Source organism: Chiloscyllium plagiosum, unplaced genomic scaffold (genome assembly GCF_037043375.1).
Source record: "Chiloscyllium plagiosum isolate Xiang-an unplaced genomic scaffold, Cpla_swu_hap1 HiC_scaffold_27, whole genome shotgun sequence".
Lineage (NCBI taxonomy): Eukaryota > Metazoa > Chordata > Chondrichthyes > Orectolobiformes > Hemiscylliidae > Chiloscyllium > Chiloscyllium plagiosum.
The window spans coordinates 65,926,263-65,948,147 of NW_028270165.1; the positions used below are offsets into that span (position 1 = coordinate 65,926,263).

Genomic DNA, 21,885 nt, shown 5'->3' on the forward strand with positions numbered 1-21,885 from the left:
TCTCTCTCCCTGCCCGTCTCCCTCGCTCACTCTCTCTCCCTGCCCGTATCCCTCGCGCTCGCTCTCTCTCCCCGCCCGTTTCCCTCGCGCTCGCTCTCTCTCTCCCTGCCGTCTCCCTCGCTCTCTCTCTCCTTGCCCGTCTCCCTCGCGCTCTCTCTCTCTCTCCCTGCGCGTCTCCCTCACTCTCTCTCTCTGCGCGTCTCCCTCACGCTCGCTCTCTCTCACCCTGCCCCTCTCTCTCTCTCTCTCCCTGCCCGTCTCCCTCGCTCTCTCTCTCTCTCCCTGCCCGTCTCCCTCGCTCTCTCTCTCCCTGCCCGTCCCCCTCGCTCGCTCTATCTCTCCCTGCCCGTCTCCCTCGCTCTTTCTCTCTCCCTGCCCGTCTCCCTCACTCTCTCTCTCTCCCTGCCCGTCTCCCTCGCTCTCTCTGTCTCCCTGCCCGTCCCCCTCGCTCGCTCTATCTCTCCCTGCCCGTCTCCCTCGCTCTCTCTCTCTCCCTGCCCGTCTCCCTCGCGCTCGCTCTCTCTCCCTGCCCGTCTCCCTCGCGCTCGCTCTCTCTCCCTGCCCGTCTCCCTCGCGCTCGCTCTCTCTCCCTGCCCGTCTCCCTCGCGCTCGCTCTCTCTCCCTGCCCGACTCCCTCGCGCTCGCTCTCTCTCTCCCTGCCCGTCTCCCTCGCTCTCTCTCTCTCTCTCTCCCTGCCCGTCTCCCTCGCTCTCTCTCGCTCCCTGCCCGTCTCCCTCGCTCTCTCTCGCTCCCTGCCCGTCTCCCTCGCTCTCTCTCTCTCCCTGCCCGTCTCCCTCGCTCTCTCTCTCTCCCTGCCCGTCTCCCTCGCTCTCTCTCTCTCCCTGCCCGTCTCCCTCGCTCTCTCTCTCTCCCTGCCCGTCTCCCTCGCTCTCTCTCGCTCCCTGCCCGTCTCCCTCGATCTCTCTCGCTCCCTGCCCGTCTCCCTCGCTCTCTCTCGCTCCCTGCCCGTCTCCCTCGCTCTCTCTCGCTCCCTGCCCGTCTCCCTCGCTCTCTCTCGCTCCCTGCCCGTCTCCCTCGCTCTCTCTCGCTCCCTGCCCGTCTCCCTCGCTCTCTCTCGCTCCCTGCCCGTCTCCCTCGCTCTCTCTCGCTCCCTGCCCGTCTCCCTCGCTCTCTCTCGCTCCCCGCCCGTCTCCCTCGCTCTCTCTCGCCCCCCGCCCGTCTCCCTCGCGCTCGCTCGCTCTCCCCCCGCCCGTCTCCCTCGCGCTCGCTCGCTCTCCCCCTGCCCGTCTCCCTCGCGCTCGCTCGCTCTCCCCCTGCCCGTCTCCCTCGCGCTCGCTCGCTCTCCCCCTGCCCGTCTCCCTCGCGCTCGCTCGCTCTCCCCCTGCCCGTCTCCCTCGCGCTCGCTCGCTCTCCCCCTGCCCGTCTCCCTCGCGCTCGCTCGCTCTCCCCCTGCCCGTCTCCCTCGCTCGCGCTCTCTCTCCCCGCCCCTCTCCCTCGCTCGCGCTCTCTCTCCCCGCCCCTCTCCCTCGCTCGCGCTCTCTCTCCCTGCCCCTCTCCCTCGCTCGCGCTCTCTCTCCCTGCCCCTCTGCCTCGCTCGCGCTCTCTCTCCCTGCCCCTCTCCCTCGCTCGCGCTCTCTCTCCCTGCCCCTCTCCGTCGCTCGCGCTCTCTCTCCCTGCCCCTCTCCGTCGCTCGCGCTCTCTCTCCCTGCCCGTCTCCCTCGCTCGCGCTCTCTCTCCCTGCCCCTCTCCCTCGCTCGCGCTCTCTCTCCCTGCCCCTCTGCCTCGCTCGCGCTCTCTCTCCCTGCCCCTCTGCCTCGCTCGCGCTCTCTCTCCCTGCCCCTCTCCCTCGCTCAAGCTCTCTCTCCCTTCCCCTCTCCCTCGCTCGCGCTCTCTCTCCCTGCCCCTCTGCCTCGCTCGCGCTCTCTCTCCCTGCCCCTCTCCCTCGCTCGCGCTCTCTCTCCCTGCCCCTCTCCCTCGCTCGTGCTCTCTCTCCCTGCCCCTCTCCCTCGCTCGCACCCTCTCTCCCTGCCCCTCTCCTTCGCTCTCTCTCTCTCCCTGCCCCTCCCCCTCGCTCGCACTCTCTCTCCCTGCCCATCTCCCTCGTGGTCTCTCTCTCCCTGCCCCTCGCCCTCTCCCTGCCCCTCGCCCTCTTTTTCTCTCTCTCTCTCTCCCGGCCCATCTCCCTCGCTCTCTCTTTCTCTCTCTCCCTCCCCGTCTCCCTCGCTCTCTCTCTCCCTGCCCGTCTCCCTCGCGCTCTCTCTCTCTCTCTCTCTCTCTGTGCGTCTCCCTCACTCTCTCTCTCTATCTCTCTGCGCGTCTCCCTCACGCTCGCTCTCTCTCTCCCTGCCCGTCTCCCTCACGCTCTCTCTCTCTCTCCCTGCCCATCTCCCTCGCTCTCTCTCTCTCTCTCCCTGCCCGTCTCCCTCGCTCGCTCTATCTCTCCCTGCCCGTCTCCCTCGCTCTCTCTCTCTCCCTGCCCGTCCCCCTCGCTCGCTCTCTCTCTCCCTGCCCGTCTCCCTCGCGCTCTCTCTCTCTCTCTGTGCGTCTCCCTCACTCTCTCTCTCTCTCTCTCTCTATCTCTCTGCGCGTCTCCCTCACGCTCTCTCTCTCTCTGCGCGTCTCTCTCACGCTCTCTCTCTCTCTCTCTGCGCGTCTCCCTCACGCTCTCTCTCTCTCTCCCTGCCCGTCTCCCTCGCTCTCTCTCTCTCCCTGCCCATCTCCCTCGCTCTCTCTCTCTCCCTGCCCGTCTCCCTCGCTCTCTCTCTCTCCCTGCCCGTCTCCCTCGCTCTCTCTCTCTCCCTGCCCGTCTCCCTCGCTCTCTCTCTCTCCCTGCCCGTCCCCCTCGCTCTCTCTATCTCTCCCTGCCCGTCTCCCTCGCTCTCTCTCTCTCCCTGCCCGTCTCCCTCGCTCTCTCTCTCTCCCTGCCCGTCTCCCTCGCTCTCTCTCTCTCCCTGCCCGTCTCCCTCGCTCTCTCTCTCTCCCTGCCCGTCTCCCTCGCTCTCTCTCTCTCCCTGCCCGTCTCCCTCGCTCTCTCTCTCTCCCTGCCCGTCTCCCTCGCTCTCTCTCTCTCCCTGCCCGTCTCCCTCGCTCTCTCTCTCTCCCTGCCCGTCTCCCTCGCTCTCTCTCCCTGCCCGTCTCCCTCGCTCTCTCTCTCTCCCTGCCTGTCTCCCTCGCTCTCTCTCTCTCCCTGCCCGTCTCCCTCGCTCTCTCTCTCTCCCTGCCCGTCTCCCTCGCTCTCTCTCTCCCTGCCCGTCTCCCTCTCGCTCGCTCGCTCTCTCTCCCTGCCCGTCTCCCTCTCGCTCGCTCTCTCTCCCTGCCCGTCTCCCTCGCGCTCGCTCGCTCTCTCCCCCTGCCCGTCTCCTTCGCGCTCGCTCGCTCTCTCCCCCTGCCCGTCTCCCTCGCGCTCGCTCGCTCTCTCCCCCTGCCCGTCACCCTCGCGCTCGCTCGCTCTCTCCCCCCGCCCGTCTCCCTCGCGCTCGCTCTCTCCCCCCGCCCGTCTCCCTCGCGCTCGCTCTCTCCCCCCGCCCGTCTCCCTCGCGCTCGCTCTCTCTCCCTGCCCGTCTCCCTCGCGCTCGCTCGCTCTCTCTCCCTGCCCGTCTCCCTCGCGCTCGCTCGCTCTCTCTCCCTGCCCGTCTCCCTCGCGCTCGCTCGCTCTCTCTCCCTGCCCGTCTCCCTCGCGCTCGCTCGCTCTCTCACCCTGCCCGCCTCCCTCGCTCTCTCTCCCTGCCCGTCTCCCTTGCGCTCGCTCGCTCTCTCGCCCTGCCCGTCTCCCTTGCGCTCGCTCGCTCTCTCGCCCTGCCCGTCTCCCTCGCGCTCGCTCGCTCGCTCTCTCTCCCTGCCCGTCTCCCTCGCGCTCGCTCGCTCGCTCTCTCTCCCTGCCCGTCTCCCTCTCGCTCGCTCGCTCGCTCTCCCTGCCCGTCTCCCTCGCGCTCGCTCGCTCGCTCTCCCTGCCCGTCTCCCTCGCGCTCGCTCGCTCGCTCTCCCTGCCCGTCTCCCTCGCGCTCGCTCGCTCTCCCTGCCCGTCTCCCTCGCGCTCGCTCGCTCTCTCTCCCTGCCCGTCTCCCTCGCGCTCGCTCGCTCTCTCTCCCTGCCCGTCTCCCTCGCGCTCGCTCGCTCTCTCTCCCTGCCCGTCTCCCTCGCGCTCGCTCGCTCTCTCTCCCTGCCCGTCTCCCTCGCGCTCGCTCGCTCTCTCTCCCTGCCCGTCTCCCTCGCGCTCGCTCGCTCTCTCTCCCTGCCCGTCTCCCTCGCGCTCGCTCGCTCTCTCTCCCTGCCCGTCTCCCTCGCGCTCGCTCGCTCGCTCTCCCTGCCCGTCTCCCTCGCGCTCGCTCGCTCGCTCTCCCTGCCCGTCTCCCTCGCGCTCGCTCGCTCGCTCTCCCTGCCCGTCTCCCTCGCGCTCGCTCGCTCTCTCTCCCTGCCCGTCTCCCTCGCGCTCGCTCGCTCTCTCTCCCTGCCCGTCTCCCTCGCGCTCGCTCGCTCTCTCTCCCTGCCCGTCTCCCTCGCTCGCTCACTCCTGGGCAGCCCATGTCACTTGTCCTCTCTCTCACGCTTGTCTGTGTTTCTCTCTCCCTCGCTGCAGCCCATTAAGAACGCTCCGTTTGGGAAGAAATATGTTCGGTGTCCCTGTAACTGTCTGCTCATCTGTAAAGTCACTTCTCAGAGAATTGCCTGCCCACGACCTTACTGGTGAGACACAACTATCTGCACCCCATTTCTACACCCCCAGTTCACATACAGATATCTTCCTGGGAGAGGGGGGCGCCTGAGAGACGACAGTCATTGTACAGATATGTCCCTGAGACAGAGTGTAAGACAGCCAGTGACGGAGAATGAGAGACAGAGAGAACTGAGAGACACCAGTCAGTGGCTTTCATATTTGAGTTGTTATTGTCTACAGGTTTAGTACCTGAGGACTGGAGGGGTGCAAATGTTGTGCCCTTGTTCAAGAAGGGCAGTAGAGATGACCCAGATAATTATAGACCAGTGAGCCTTTCATCTGTCATAGGAAAAGTTTTGAAAAGGATTACAACAGATCGGATTTATAATCATCTAACAAGTAACAAGTTGATTTCAGATCGTCAACATGGTTTCGTCAAGGGCAGGTCATGTCTGACAAACCTCTGAGATTTTTGGGAAGGTGACCAAGCATGTGGATGAGGGTAGGACAGTTGACGTGATCTACATGGACCTCAGTAAAGCCTTTGATGAGGTTCCACATGGTAGGCTGTTGGAGAAAATGCAGAGGCATGGGATTTAGCAGTTTGGATTAGAAACTGGCTTTCTGAAAGAAGGTGAGTGGCGGTTGATGGAAAATATTCAGCCTGGAGTCTGGTTACTAGTGGTGTGCCACAAGGATCCGTTTTGGGACCACTGCTGTTTGTCATTTTTATAAAAAACTTAGACGTAGACATAGGTGGATGGGTTAGTAAGTTTGCAGATGACAGGAAAGTTGGTGGAGCAGTGGACAGTGTGGAAGAATGGTGCAGGGGGACTTGGATAAACTGCAGAATTGGGCTGAGAGCTGGCAAATGGAGTTCAATGCAGCTAAATGTGAGGTGATACACTTTGGGAGGAATAACAGGAAGGCAGAGTACTGGGTCAGTGGTAAGATTCTTGGTAGTGTAGATGTGCAGAGGGATCTTGGAGTCCATGTACATAGATCCCTGAAAGTTGCCACTCAGGTGGATAGTGCTGGTAAGAAGGCATACGGGGTGTTAGGTTTCATTGGTAGAGGGATTGAGTTCCGGAACCGCAATATCACACTGCAACTATACAAAACGCTGGTTCTGGTCGCCCCATTACAGGATGTGCAAGGATTGGAAAAGGTGCAGAGGAAATTTACCAGGATGTTGCACGGTTGAGAGGGAAGGTCTTATGAGGAAAGCCTGAGAGACTTGGGTCTGTTCTCTTTGGAAAGGAGGAGGCAAAGAGGGGATTTGATAGAGACACACAAGGTGATCAGAGGATTGAACAGGGTGTACAGTGTGAGTCTTTTTCCTAGGGTAATGACGTCAGCTTGTACGAGGGGGCATAACTACAAATTGAGGGGTGATGGATTAAAGACAGATGTCAGAGGCAAGTTCTTTATGCTGAGAGTGGGAAGGGCGTGGAATGCCCTACCTGCTAAGGTAGTTAACTCAGCCACATGAGGGAGATTTAAACAGTCCTTAGATAAGTACATGGATGATGATGGGATCATGTAGGGGGATGGGCTTAGATTAGTTCACAGGTTGGTGCAACATCGAGGGCCAAAGGGCCTGGTCTGTGCTGTGTTGTTCTATGAATCTCCCGAAGAGAGAGAGAGAGGACTGGGAGACACCAGTCAGTGTGCAGATATCTCCCTGAGAGAGAGAGAGAGGACTGAGAGACACCAGTCAGTGTGCAGATATCTCCCTGAGAGAGAGAGAGAGAGAGAGAGGGGACTGAGAGATACCAGTCAGTGTGCAGATATCACCCTGAGAGAGAGAGGGGACTGAGAGACACCAGTCAGTGTGCAGATATCACCCTGAGAGAGAGAGGGGACTGAGACACCAGTCAGTGTGCAGATATCACCCTGAGAGAGAGAGGGGACTGAGACACCAGTCAGTGTACAGATATCTCCCTGAGAGAGAGAGGGGACTGTGAGACACCAGTCAGTGTGCAGATATCACCCTGAGAGAGAAGACTGAGAGACACTAGTCAGTGTACAGATATCGCCCTGAGGGACACTAGTCAGTGTGCAGATATCTCTGAGAGGGAGGGACTGAGAGACACCAATCAGTGTAGAGTTATGTCCCTGAGAGACACCAGTCAGTGTCCAGATATCTCCCTGAGATACAGGACTGAGACAGTAGTCAGTGTCCAGATATCTTCCTGAGAGAGAGAGAGAGAGGGGGGAGTGAGAGACACCAGTCAGTGTAGATATCTCCCTGAGAGAGAGGGGGTCTGAGACACACCAGTCACTGTACAGATATCTCCCTGAAAGAATGTGGACTGAGAGATGCCAGTCAGTGTACAGATATCTCCCTGAGAGAGAGGGCTAAGAGACACCAGTCAGTGTACAGATATCTCCGAGAGAGAGAAAGAGGGGGGGACTGAGAGACACCAATCAGTGTAGAGTTATGTCCCTGAGAGACACGAGTCAGTGTCCAGATATCTCCCTGAGAGAGAGGGGAGACTGAGAGACACTAGTCAGTATATAGATAGTTCCCTGAGGAGGGGGGGGGGGGTGGACTGAGACAGATATCTCCCGTGCAGAGAGAGGGGGTACTGAGAGACAGCAGCCAGTGTCCAGATATCTCCCTGAGAGAGAGGGGCAGGACTGAGCAACACCAGTCAGTGTACAGATATCTTCCTGAGAGAGAGAGAGAGGGGGGGATGGGTCTGAGAGACACCAGTCAGTGTACAGATATCTCCCTGAGATACAGAACTGAGACACTTGTCAGTGTCCAGATATTTCCCTGAGAGAGAGAGTGGACTGTGAGACACCAGTCAGTGTACAGATATCTCCCTGAGAGAGAGGGGGAAACTGAGACACACCAGTCACTGCAACGATACCTCGCTAAGAGAGGCAGACCGGATGTACTGAGGGACACCAGTCGCTGTACAGATATCTGTCTGAGAGACACCAGTCAGTGTACAGATATCTCCCTGAGAGAGAGGGGCAGGACTGAGCAACACCAGTCAGTGTACAGATATCTTCCTGAGAGAGAGAGAGAGAGAGAGAGAGAGAGGGATGGGACTGAGGGACGCCAGTCAGTGTCCAGATATCTCCTTGAGAGAAGGGGGTGGGGGGGAAACACAGAAATGCCAGCCAGTGTACAGATGTTTCCCTCAATGAGGGAGGCGACTGAAAGACACCAGTCAGTGTACAGTTATCTCCCTGATAGTGAGAGAGGAGAGTAATTGATACCAGTGAGTGAAGAAAGATCTCCGAGGGAGACTAAAATGACTTATGTCATTATACAGATATCTCCCCGAGAGCGAGAGAGAGAGAGAGGACTGAGAGACACCACTCAGTGTACAGGTATCTCCCTGAGAGGGGAGTGAGAGTTAACAGTCAGTGTACAGATATGTCCCTGAGAGAGGGGGGACTTCAGGATGCCAGTCTGTGTACAGATTTCTTCCTGAAAGAGAGAGAGAGAGAACTGACTGATGCCAGTCAGTGCACAGATATGTCCCTGAGACAGAAAGAGGGAACTGAGAGACATCTGTCAGTGTCCAGATAACTTCCTGAGAAAGGGAGAGGCAACTTACAATCTCCAGTCAGTGTAATGCTACCTCTCTGTGTGAGAGAGAGAGAGAGGCCTGAGATACTAGTCACTGCACAAAGATCTCCCTGAGAGACACCAGTCGTTGTACAGGTATTTCCCTGAAAGAGAGGGGACTGAGATACTATTCAGTGTACAGATATCCCCCTGATAGAAAGAGAGAGGGGATTGAGAGACGCCAGTCAGTGTGTGGGTATCTCTCAGAGAGAGAGAGAGACACACACGTACACACGAGTGAGAGATTGCAGTCAGTGCACATTCTTCTCCCTGAGAGAGCGAGAATGAGGTCTGAGAGACACCAGTTCATGTATGTGAATATGATGTGAATTGTATAGATGTCTTGTGAGCTGGAGCCTGGGGAAGTGGAGTCAGTGTGAAACTGGGGTGGGGACGAAGTCAGTGCAATTTCGGGGATTTCGGATCCGCCAGTAGCAGGAAGTGTCATGTGGTTGATTCTAAGGTAACATTGGAAGTAGGATTGGAGCTGGTGCATATTCTCAGTATTTATTGGCTTTACTCATTCACTGGATGTCACTGGCTCAGCGAGTATTATTACCCTGTCCCTAAATCCCCCTCGGGCATTTCGAGAGTCAGTCCCGTTGCTGTGGATCTGGAGTCACGTGTAGACCAGGCCTGGTAAGGAAGGCAGTTTCCTTCCCTGAAGGATGTTTGTGAGCCAGATGGGGTTTTCCCCCAACAATCGACAATGGTGGGCGGTAGTAGATTCCTCATTCCTGATACTGATCATGAATTTGAGTCCTCCCCTCTGTGGAGGCGGGATTCCCAACCCGGTCTCCAGAACCTTCCCTGGGACCATGGATTAACAGTGCAGCGCTAGTACCAGCAGCACATCACCTCGGCCTGGCTTTGGTGGTGTGTAGTGGGAGCAGCTGAATGACCGAGTTAAGGCATTTCTCAGGCACAGTCTGCTCTGTTTGATTATCACGTGGACTTTGTTCAAAGAGGGAAGTACCCAGTCGTGTTTTAACACTACACCCTCCGAAAGATCAATGGTGGCCTCAGTGTGATCATTCATGGAGATAGTTCTGAACGGTCTCCTGTTCCTGTGTAACAGGCTGGAGGAGGAGGGAGGGGCTGAAAGGCCTCTTGTTCCTGTGTAACAGGCTGGAGGAGGAGGGAGGGGCTGAATGGCCTTCTGTTCCTGTGTAACAGGCTGGAGGAGGAGGGAGGGGCTGAACGGCCTACTGTTCCTGTGTAACAGGCTGGAGGAGGAGGGAGGGGCTGAACGGCCTCCTGTTCCTGTGTAACAGGCTGGAGGAGGAGGGAGGGGCTGAACGGCCTCCTGTTCCTGTGTAACAGGCTGGAGGAGGAGGGAGGGGCTGAACGGTCTCCTGTTCCTGTGTAACAGGCTGGAGGAGGAGGGAGGGGCTGAACAGTCTCCTGTTCCTGTGTAACAGGCTGGAGGAGGAGGGAGGGGCTGAAAGGCCTCCTGTTCCTGTGTAACAGCCTGGAGGAGGAGGGAGGGGCTGAACGGCCTCCTGTTCCTGTGTAACAGACTGGAGGAGGAGGGAGGGGCTGAATGGCCTTCTGTTCCTGTGTAACAGCCTGGAGGAGGGAGGGGCTGAATGGCCTCCTGTTCCTGTGTAACAGCCTGGAGAGGGAGGGGCTGAATGGCCTCCTGTTCCTGTGTAACAGGCTGGAGGAGGAGGGAGGGGCTGAATGGCCTCCTGTTCCTGTGCTGCAGGCTTGAGGGGAGGGGTGGGGAGGTTGCACGATGGTGTGCAGGTATCTTTCGACTGCCCTGTGCTTTCTGTCTCCTCTGATCTGAACTCTGTCTCTCCCCCCCCTCCCCCCCTCCCCCTCCGTCTGACGTTGTGCACCCAGTAAGAGGATAATAAACCTGGGACCCATCCACCCCGGACCAACCAGCCCGGAGCCCCAGCCGTCTGGAACCCGGGTTATCTGCGGGCATTGTAAAAACACATTCCTGGTAAGATGTGAGTTAGTGATAGGGACGGGACTCTGTCTGTCTGTCTGTCTCTGTGTGTATGTGAGCGTGCCCAGTTGGGGCTAGGGCTGTGTTTGTGTGCATGTGTACTTGCGCATGCTGGGGACAGGGGGGAGGCTGTGTGTGCATGCGTGCGCGATTGCTGGGGACGGAGCTGTGTGTGTCAGGAGCAAGGGTGTGTGTGTGTGTCGGGGACAGGGCTCTGTGTGTGTGTGTGCGTGATTGCCGGGGACGGGGCTCTGTGTGTGTGTCAGGGACGGGGCTCTGTGTGTGTGTGTTGGGGACAGGGCTGTGTGTGCACGCACACGTGTGTGTCTGTGTGCACACGTGTGTGTGTGTGTGTCTGTGTGCGCATGCCGGGGACAGTGCTGCGTGCGTGCCCGCGTGAGCTCCCGGACGAGTCTGTGTGTGTGTGTGTGTGTGTTTGTGTGTCGGGGACTGGGTGATCTATCTGTGCTACGCAGTTACCCATGTGCCGTCCTGGTGACCTGTTCTGTTTTGTGTGCCTTGCAGTGGCGAGAGTTCACAGACAGCACATTGGCACGCTGTCCTCACTGTCGACACGTGTAAGTAACCCCTCCATCTCTTCCTCGGCTTCGCGCTCCAACACAGTGCCCGTGCCCACGGGTTCGTACCCTGCCCATGACCCTCTTTCCCCCCCCCCAACCCCCCTCCCCATCTGATGTGGGACTGCTCTGTTTATCCTGTAGCTCCTCGATTGGCCGGCAGTATCCGCGGCGCCGATGTATGTGGATATTCATGGTGGGATTACTCTTCGCTGTTATCGCTGCTGGCGTGGCGGTGAGTACGGAGTTATTGCCACTCCTTGCCTCTGATCCCCCACCAGTCCTTGCTCCCCTCCCGTACGGCTGTCCGAGACACTGCGGAGTTTAGTGACCTCTGCACGCCCTGTACTGTCCCCTGAGATCTGCTCTCCTCCGCATTTCCTGCTGTGGGTAAGGGAGGGAGGGGGCGGGACGTGAAGCCAATCTATTCCCGGAGACGACACAAGATTTTCGAAACATGCACGCAATTCTTCCATTTTTGATTTTCGTTTCCCGGCTGACATACTACAGACCGAATCTGGATTTAACTTGAGAATTACAGACATGTCCCAGAGATTGCTAAACAGTCAGTGAGTCATACAGCACGGAAACAGGCACTTCGGCCCAACTTGTCCGTGCTAACCAGATACCCGAAGTGAATGTATTCCCAGTTGCCAGCACTCAGCCCGTGTGCCTCGAAACCCTTCCTGTTCATGTCCCCCATTCAGGTGTCTTTAAAAAGTTGTCAATGTCTCAGTCTGCTCCAACTCACCATTGCCCCAAGGCATTCAGTGGTGTTACTGTGTGTGAATCCACATCCTGAGGGGTTTACCATCTCCAAGCAGAGAGAATCAGACCACGTCAGTCACAGTCAGCTTCACCTCCACCTCAGGGTGGCACAGTGGCTCGGTGGTTGACACTGCTGCCTCACAGTGCCAGGGACCTGGGTTCAATTCCACCCTCTGGCAACTGTCTGTGTGGGGTTTGCACATTCTCCCCGTGTCTGTGTGGACTTCCTCCGGGTGCTGGAGTTTCCCCCGACTGATGTGCAGGTTAGGGTGGATTGGCCGTGCAAAATTACCCATAGTGCCCAGGGATATGCAGGTTAGGGTGGATTGGCCGTGCAAAATTACCCATAGTGCCCAGGGATGTGCAGGTTAGGGTGGATTGGCCGTGCAAAATTACCCATAGTGCCCAGGGATGTGCAGGTTAAGGTGGATTGGCCATGCTAAATTACCCATAGTGCCTGGGGATGTGCAGGTTAAGGTGGATTGATTGTGCTAAATTACCCCTAGTGCCCAGGAAGGTGCAGTTTAGGTGGATTGACTGGTAACTTACCCCTAATGCCATGCAAAATTACCCATAGTGCCCAGGGAAGTGCAGGTTAGGTCCATTAGTCAGGGGTAAAATGTAGAATGTAGGGGAATGGGTCTGGATGGGTTGCTGTTCAGCGGGCCAATGTGGACTTGTTGGGCTGAAGGGCCTGTTTACACACTGTCGGGATTCTATGAATCTATAAATGTCAGGTAATAACCGTCTCCACTGAGAGAACCTCACCATCGCCCCCTTGACATTCCATGGCATTACCATTCTTGAACTCCCCTCCCCTCCCCCATCAATATCCTGATGGTTACTGACTCCAACAAGAGAGAATCTAACTCATCGTCCCCATTACGTTCAATGGTCTTACTATCACTGAATCCCCCCACAATATCCTGGGAGTAACCATTGACTGAAACTGACCCGGACCCAGCCCCATCTAAACACAGCAGGTCAGAGGCTGGGAATCCTGCAGCAAGCAACTCCCCTCCAGACTCCCTCCTCAACGCCTGTCCCACCATCGACAAGGCACAAGTCTGGAGGGTGAGGGAATTCTCCCCACTTGCCCCTGGATGGGGTCAGCGCTGACAACACTCGAGAAACTCGACACCGTCCAGGGACAAAGCAGCCCCTCGCTCGATTGGCCCCACACCCACAATAATCCCCTCCCTCCCTCCACCCCCTGACCCTCAGTAGCTGCAGTGTGTACTGTCTACAAGATGCACTGCCGAAACTCCCCGAGGCTCCTCAGACAGCACCTTCCCAAAACCGCTCAGCCACTTCCATCCTGAAGGATAAGGGTGAGGGGGTGGGGCAGCAGATACACTGGAACACCAGCCCCCTGCAAGACCCCCCTCTGAGCCCCTCACAGTCCTGACTCAGAAATATTTTGGCCATTTCTTCAGTGTGGCTGGGTAAGAATCCTGGGATTCCCTCCCTGAGGGACATTGTGGGTCTACCAGACAGCACATGGACTGCACCAGTTCAAGGAAGCAGCTCACTCCCCCCCAGGGGGGTAACTAGGGACAGGGAGTGGGAGAAAGGCTGTGCCCAGACTGCGACATCCACCACTCGCAATTTTCTTTCAAATCCAGATCTTCCTTCCATCGCCAGTGCATTCACTCCCCTGCTACCCCACCACCTCACCCGAGAGCTGAGGCATCTTGCGGGGGGGGGGGGGGGGGGGGGGTGGTTTTTATCCAAAATCTCCATTTTCCTTGAATTTGCAAGTTACTTAAACATGATATTTTAAGCTTAAGCCTTAAATTGAGCTGGGAGAATGCGCGTGATCGCTAATTAGTTTTTTTTTTGTCTGTTTTGAACCGGTTGTTTAGTAGAGACCAAAAAAAAACCCTGCAGATGCTGGAATCCAAAGTAGACAGGCACGGGGCTGGAATAACCCAGCAAGCCAGGCAGCGTCAGGGGGAGGAGGAGTCGACGTTTTGCGTGTGACCCTTGTTCAGGACTCAAGCACCTGAAAAGTGTGAGGAGCGAGGTGTGTTCCTCCAGCCTCCTGCCTGTCTACTGGAAACTGGTTGGTTTGCAGTGTGACCAAGTTGATTTCACGAGATCTCCTCTCGCTGCTGCTTTCCCCGTGCAGCCTTGTTTGTTGAGGGTGTTAAGTGGTAATTTCTCTTCCTCTGTCTGTCTCTCTCATCCCCCCCCCCCCCCCCCCCCTCTCAGATATCTACGTGGAAGCAGGCCAGGAGATACCATGGAATCTATGCGGGCTGGGCTGTTCTCATGGTCCTCTCGCTCTGCAGCTTTGCCCGCGCCTGTTACTGGGGCTGCCTGAAAGTCAGCCACCCCATCCAGAGTTTCTCCTGACGTGACGAGGGGAGGCGCAGGAGGTGGGCGAGGGTGAGGGGGCAGGAAGGGGTGGGAGAGGGAGTTGTGGGGATGTGATTGGAACAGTCCCCTTCCTGACCATCCATGCCCCGAGGGAGTGAGCAGGGCAGAGCAGGGTCTCTCGCTAAAGAGCCCACCTCCCCCGGTCACTCAGCAATAACCTCCCCTGCCCTGTAGCCCGCATCCTCCCCACCTCTCTCCTCACACTACAGGCCCCCTGTCAATGTCTGGAAAAATAAGCACCTCACACTACAGAGTCCCATCCCTGCCTGCAATGAGCCCTCTCACAGGTCAGGATCCCGTCACCGTCTGCAATGAACCCTCTCAGCGCAGGAACCCATCACCACCTGCAATAGACTCTCTCACAGTGATGGATCCCATCACCGCCTGCAATAGACCCTCTCACAGTGCAGGATCCCATCACCACCTGCAATAGACCCTCTCACAGCGCAGGATCCCATCACCACCTGCAATAGACCCTCTCGCAATACAGGATCCTATCACCACCTCTAATACACAGTCCCTAGCCCCAACTATACTCCGTTTCATAGTCCTTCCCCAACCTCCACTCTCTTGTCTTCATTCACTGCTGTCCCCTCTTCCATGGGAGGGTAGTTGAAATGGACGCACCAGAATGTGAGACATGTCTGGGAACTCATTCCTTGCTCCAGTCCAGATTCGTCCTCCAGCTCCCGGGCCCTGCTTTCAGCTGAGAGCCTCCTGTCCCCAGGGGGCAGCGTCTCTGATCGCCACTCCATTTCATTCCTTCCCTTGAAACGCGTTTCCAAACATTCCTCCAGGGGGACCAGAGGGAGGTGCTGTCGCCAATGAACGGGACCGTAACTGGGGTCTCTGGCGCCCGGAAAGGGGACCACTCCCTGGAAATGGGACCCCTCCCATTCCCGAAACAATGAGCCAATACCCTTGCAAACTTGACACTCGTGCCCTACAAACTGATTCCCCTTCCCGTTCCACCTACAAACTGACCCCCCCCATGACCAACTGACCCACCCCTCACCCTCCCCTACAAACTGAACCCCTCCCCTTCCCTACCAACTGACCCCGTCCACTACAAACTGACCTCCGTCCACTACAAACTGACCATCTCTCCTTCCCTACAAACTGACCTCCGTCCACTACAAACTGACCACCTCTCCTTCCCTACAAACTGACCTCCGTCCACTACAAACTGACCACCTCTTCTTCCCTACAAACTGACCTCCGTCCACTACAAACTGACCACCTCTCCTTCCCTACAAACTGACCTCCGTCCACTACAAACTGACCACCTCTCCTTCCCTACAAACTGACCTCCGTCCACTACAAACTGACCACCTCTCCTTCCCTACAAACTGACCCCGTCCACTACAAACTGACCACCTCTCCTTCCCTACAAACTGACCTCCATCCACTACAAACTGACCACCTCTCCTTCACTACAAACTGACCACCTCTCCTTCCCTACAAACTGACCTCCGTCCACTACAAACTGACCACCTCTTCTTCCCTACAAACTGACCCCGTCCACTACAAACTGACCACCTCTCCTTCACTAAAAACTGACCTCCGTCCACTACAAACTGACCACCTCTCCTTCACTACAAACTGACCACCTCTCCTTCCCTACAAACTGACCTCCGTCCACTACAAACTGACCACCTCTTCTTCCCTACAAACTGACCTCCGTCCACTACAAACTGACCACCTCTCCTTCCCTACAAACTGACCTCCGTCCACTAAAAACTGACCACCTCTTCTTCCCTACAAACTGACCTCCGTCCACTACAAACTGACCTCCGTCCACTACAAACTGACCACCTCTCCTTCCCTACAAACTGACCTCCGTCCACTACAAACTGACCACCTCTCCTTCCCTACAAACTGACCCCTGTCCACGACAAACTGACCTCCTCCCCTTCCCTACAAACTGGCCCCCTCACCCTCCCCTCCAAACTGACCCCCTCACCCTCCCCTCCAAACTGACCCCTCCCCTTTCCCTACAAACTGACCTCCTCCCCTTCCCTCCAAACTGACCCCCTCACCCTCCCCAACAAACTGACCTCCTCCCCTTCTCTACAAACTGACCCCCTTCCCTTTCCCTACAATCTGACACCCCCTTACCTACAAACTGACTACACCTTCTCTACAAACTGACCCCCACCCCTTTCCCTACAAACTGACCCCCCACCCCTTTCCCTACAAACTGACCCCCTCCCCTTTCCCTACAAACTGACCCCCCCACTACAAACTGACCACCCTCCACTGTACTGACCCCTCCCCTTTCCCTACAAACTGCACCCTCCCTCCACTACAAACTGACCACCTTTCTTTCCCTACCACTGGCCACGCTCCATTACAAACAGTTCCCCACCCCACAGAAACTGACATCCCACCACCTCCCCTACACTGACAACCCTCCAAACTGACCGCCCCTCACCCTTCCCAACAAACTCCCCTGTCCCTTCAAACTGAGCCCCCCCCCGCTACAAAATGATAGCCCCCTCTCCTACACTGTGACATTCCCCCCCAGCCCCCGCAACAACTGACTCCCCTCTCCCCTCGAAGCTGCTCCCTCCCCCTCGCTTGTCGGTCTTGTTGGAGGTGAGGGTGTGGGGGTACAGGGTTCTCCTGGTATATGTGGTGCCCTGAGGTTACGGGGTCCTGGATAATTGCTGCACCAGGCGGGAGAGGGTTCCTTTCCTGTCTGTGTTCCCCACACTAAGTGGTGGTGTCTCTCTGTCTCTACATATTTATACAAACTCCAAGTGTCCCAGTTTTGTAAAATGCTGGGGTTACACTAGATGACACTATCCTGTTGCCAGGGTGATGCTGGGTGACAACTGTCCTGTCGTCTGGATGACACTGTCCTGTTGCTAGGGTGACGCTGGGTGACACTGTCCTGTTGCTTGTGTGATGCTGTCCTGTCGCCTGGACAGCATTGGGTGATGCTGTACTGTTGCCTGGGTGACACTGTTCTGTCGCTTGGACGACATTGGGTGATGCTGTGCTGTTGTTGGGGTGACACTGTCCTGTTGCCGGGGTGACGTCCTGTTGCTGAGGTGACACTGCCCTGTCGCCGAGATGACACTGGGTGACGCTGGCATGTTGCCAGGGTGACGCTGTCTTGTTGTTTGGCTCCTCCACTTCCTGCCTGTTGTGTACCCAAGCCTCCACCTTCTGGCACCCCGCAGCTGTCTGTCTGTCTTCATCCTGTAACAAAATCTCCGTCTCTGTCCGGCTCCATCATGTTAACCGCTGTATGCTCATTGTATCATAAGCTCTGTCTGAAACGTTGAAGAGAAATCCAAATTTGCTCGAATGTAATAATAAATTAAAACAATTTTAGATCTTCATTCGAGTCTCTGGGGATTTCATCTCTTTACAGAAGAGCCCAGAGACATTAGGAGCCAGCAGCAGCCTACTGAGTCAGCTCTGACTGATCCGACCCTCCTCAACTACCAATCTCCTGCCCTTGCCCCCTGAATCCCCGTCCGTCTCTCTCTCTATCTCAACCTTGAATACCCTCAATGCCCCAACTGCAGCCCTTTCCCCTTAATCCCTCTTCCTCTCTTTAACTTGCGCTCTCTCTCTCTCGCTCTCTCTCTCTCTCTCTTCCCTTGACGAATCCCACAGATTCACTCCCCTCGTAAAGTGAAGAAATTCCTCCCCTCGGAAAGTGAAGGCTGCAGTTGCATCTGAGATGATGTCCCTCTGGGTCACAGACGCTCCCGCATGAGGGGGAAAGGGAAACAACCTCATTCCGTGTCATCCCTGTCTAGATCCCAACCCAAGAATTTTCTGTTTCAATCCATTCGCCTCTCATTCTTCTTGGCTCCCGATGAGTACAGGCCCCGACTGACTTGAACCGTCCCCCGTCAGGCAGTCCCTCCATCCCCGGGATCGGCCAGGTGAACCTTCGCTGGACGCCTACTCGCGAAGCGCTTCAGCGAGCATCTCCGGGACGCCCGCAACAATCGACCCCACTGCCTCGTGGCCGACCATTTCGATTCCTCCTCCCAATCTGCGGAGGGCATGCAGATCCTGGGCCTCCTGCATTGCCGCTCCCTCGCCAACCGACGCCTGGAGGAAGAACGCCTCATCTTCCGCCTCGGAAAGCTTCAACCCCAGGGCATCAATGTGGACTTCTCCAGTTTCCTCATTTCCCCTTCTTTCCCCCGCCTCTACCCCCCCCCCCCCCCAACCTTACCCTAGTTCCAACCTTCCAGCTCAGCACCATCCTCCTGACCTGTCCTACCTGCCAATCTCCCTTCCCATCTATCCACTCCAACCCCCTCTCTGATCTATCACCTCCATTCACCTATTGCACCCTCAGCTACCTTCTTCCCCAACCCCACCTCCCTCCCATTTATCTCTGCCTGCATTCCTGCTGCAGGACTTCTGCCTGAAACGTCGATTTTCCTGCTCCTGGGGTGCTGTGCATTTCCAGCCCTACTCTAACGGTGACTGACATCGGCCCCAGCCAATAGCGAGGGGGCCCGGCGGTGACTGGCACCAGCTCTGGGCAATGGTGAGGGTGAGGGGCGGGGACTGACAACAGCACTGCGAATACCTGCGGGTGAAGGGCGGTGACCGGAGAGCTCTGACCAATGGGGAGGGTGAGGCTCGTTGATTGGCGGCAGCCCGCCCAACAGTAATTGACAATGCGGTGACCAATAGTGAGAGTGACTGGTGAGTTCCCGACCAATGGTGACGTGTGTTGACTGACGTTGGCTTTGACCAATCGTGAGGCTGTGGGCGGTGACAGACTCCCGTTTTGACCATCGGTGAGGGAGAGGACTGGTGACTGACAACAGCTATGACCAATCGTAAGGGAGGCGGCACTTGACTGACAGCAGCTCTGACCAATCATATTTCCGGATGAAGACCTTACGCTCGCAACGCCGATTCTCCTGCTCTTCGGACGCTGCCTGACCGGCTGTGCTTTACGAGTACCACACTCTTCGACTCTAATCGCCAGCATCTGCGGTTCAGTGAGGGTGAGTGGCAACAGTCCTGAGCAGTAGCGGGGTGAGGGGCGATGACTTCCTATCGGCCATATCAACAGTGAGGGATTGGGGCGGTGACTGGCAACAGCTATTACCAATAGTAAATGTGAGGGTCGTGACTGACGTTGCGGCTGACCAATCGTGAGACAGAGGGTCGGTGACTGACGTTGTGGCTGACCAATAGTGAGAGAGCAAGGACCGATAATTGCGAGCATGAGAATTTCGAGTTACTGACGTGGCGGCTGACCAATGGTTAGCGTGAACGGTCTTGACGTATGGTACGCCTGACCAATAGACAGAGCGCGGGGCGTGACTGACGGCGGGAGAAACGGCGTTTCGGGCACAAGCCCTTCACCAGGAGTCTGACCAATCGGGAGCGTACACCGCGTTGATGGACGGCTACTCTCACCAATCAGGACGGCGATCCGTGCTGACCGAAGGCTGGCCTGATCAATCGAAGATGATGGCCTTGGCACAACGGACCAATAGTGAAAGAGAGCTCCGCTGACTGATGGAGGGACTGACCAATAGAATGTGACACCCCGCCCCAACATTGTGTCCTTTGAATCACATAGAGAAATGAATTTTGCTAACCACAGAGCTGCCGTGCCCCATTGCGGGGCTTCTCACATTATTGTCTGCCTCGGGACGTCACTTGATGAAATAGACTCTCAGACTACCTGAAATGCTGTTTGCAGCTGAATCCAGATGCCCCTGAATGTACCATTCTGGGAGCAAACATGGTGAATTTTAATGGACTTTCTACAACCTGCAAAGTTTTGTCAAACAAGTCTCTCAGATTCTCAGTGAGAAAAGAATTCAAAACTCAGATGATCAATACGTTTTTTCCTCTCTCTGCCCAGATCTCATTGGCAACATGGATCAGACAAAACTACTGTGTGTCTCCAAAGACATTACTTGAAGCAGGAAACAACATTGCAACCAAAGAGATTCATAGGCTTTTATACTTACTCTGAAAAAGAAAAATCTGTTGCTTGTGTACTGGTGTGAGGAGGTCACTAGAAGATAACATGGCACCACTTTAAACACAGGAGGTTGGGGGAAGAGAATTAGAGAGTCTCTGGGCCTTTGAGGCATCGCGTGTTAATGAATTAATTAATTCATTCAAATTTCCCTTCATGACAATGTGTGTTTATTGTAGCCAAAGATGGACACACAGACACACTCACAGAAAAGTAGAGATGCACGTATGGAGATACACATCGGCATGGAGTCACAGAATCAGAGATGCACAGCAGGGAAACAGACCGTCTGTGCTAACCAGATATCCTCAATTAATCTCGTCGCATTTTCCAGAAATTGGCCCACATCCCTCTAAACCCTTCCTATTCATGTCCCCATCCTGATGCCTTTTAAATGCTCTCATTGTACCAGCCACCGCCTCCACCTAAACTAAGGGGACATTTCATCGAGCATTTCAGCCGAGCCTACAGGGGCAGACATGACCTCCCAGTCACTGCCCATTTTAATTCCCCTTCCCACTCTCTTTCTGACATGACCATCCTCAGTCTCCTCCATTGCCGTAGCGAATCAGACCACATATTGTAGGAACAGCACCTCACCTTCCACTTCGGCAGTCTTACAGCCTACAGGACTCAACATTGAGTTCTCCCATTTCAAATAAACTCCCTTCTCTTTCCTTCAATTCCTTCAAACTCCTCTGATCTACACTTCCTTCCAACTACCAACCAGATACATTCCTCCCATTGGCCAGCCAGGTTGTACCCTCTACCTGTGTGCACCTATATCCCCACCTCACCACATTGCCCGCTACCCCACCCCCTTTATTTGCAGCTCCCCTTCTCTCCATTCCCAGTCCTGCAGAAGTGTTGCACTAGAAACGTTGACCACTCCATCTCCTGACACTGCCTGGCTTTCTGTGTTCTTCCAGACTCCAGCTTGTCTACTTTGGATTCCAGATATGCAGGGTTTTTTTTTGTCTCCACCACTTCCTCGGACAGCTCATTCCATGCACGTACTACCCTCTGTGTGAAAATGTTGCTCCCCTTAGGTCCCTTTTAAACCTTTTTATTTTATACCCTAAATCTACACTTTCTAGATTGGACTCCCCCACCCCAGGGAAAAAACCTTTCTATTTAGCTCATCCATGCCCCTCACGATTTTATAAACCCCTATAACATCACCCCTCAGCCTCTCTCTAACATTGGCAACAACCTTGTAAACTTTTTTTCTGAACCTTTCCAAGTTTAGCAACGTCCTTCATAATTGGAGGGAGCCCAGAATTGCACACAGTTTTCCAAAAACAGCCGAAAAAATGTCCTGTATAGCCGCAACATGACCTCCCAACTCAATAACCATCAGCATTATATCAACCAAACCCTGTCTAATCTTCCCATAATCCATGTCCTTCTTCTTGGTGAATACTGAAGTGAAGCATTCATTAAGGACCCCACCCACTTCCTAAGGCTCCACAGATAAACACCCCACTCTGTTCTGGAATGGACCTGCTCTTTCCCCAGATACACATTTGCTGTCAACACAGGAATAAAATGCCTTGGGATTCTCCTTAATCCTCCTTACCGAGGGCATTTAATGTCCTCCTTTATCCCTCCTAATTTTTATTTAAGTTATTTCACGTTTCCTGAATATTCTTCAAGGGCTTTGCTTCATTCCTAAACCTTGCATCTGTTACCATTTTGTTTTTAATAAACTTAGAATGTCTCTTGTCATCCACAGATTCCTTAACTTTCATCAACACAAGAACATGCGAACTCTGAACTTTGATCCATAGAACCTAGAACATCACAGCGCAGTGCAGGATCTTCAGCCCTCGATGTTGTGCCGACCTGTGGAACCAACCTGAAGCCCATCTAACCTACACTATTCATTCTCGTCCATATGCCTATCCAATGACCATTTAAATACCCATAAAGTTGGCGAGTCCACAGCTATTGCAGGCAGTGTGTTCTACGCCCCGACGACTCTCTGATTAAAGAATTTACATCTGA

General features: G+C 55.7%; 1 protein-coding gene across 6 annotated transcripts in view; it reads left to right on the forward strand.

The window, feature by feature from the left end:
* Positions 1-21,885, forward strand: part of LOC122543613 (type 1 phosphatidylinositol 4,5-bisphosphate 4-phosphatase-like) — a 34,102-nt gene extending 12,217 nt beyond the window's left edge. The window contains exons 3-8 of one of the 6 annotated variants that reach the window (XM_087974788.1): positions 4,538-4,644; positions 10,053-10,158; positions 10,690-10,742; positions 10,887-10,977; positions 13,725-13,901; positions 21,614-21,885. In XM_087974788.1, the coding sequence (XP_087830914.1) occupies positions 4,538-4,644; positions 10,053-10,158; positions 10,690-10,742; positions 10,887-10,977; positions 13,725-13,868 (501 nt within the window). In that variant the 3' untranslated portion in view covers positions 13,869-13,901; positions 21,614-21,885. The remainder of the gene's footprint in view (positions 1-4,537; positions 4,645-10,052; positions 10,159-10,689; positions 10,743-10,886; positions 10,978-13,724; positions 13,902-21,613) is intronic. The other 5 variants (XM_087974786.1, XM_087974791.1, XM_087974790.1 and 2 more) reach the window with 5 other exon arrangements.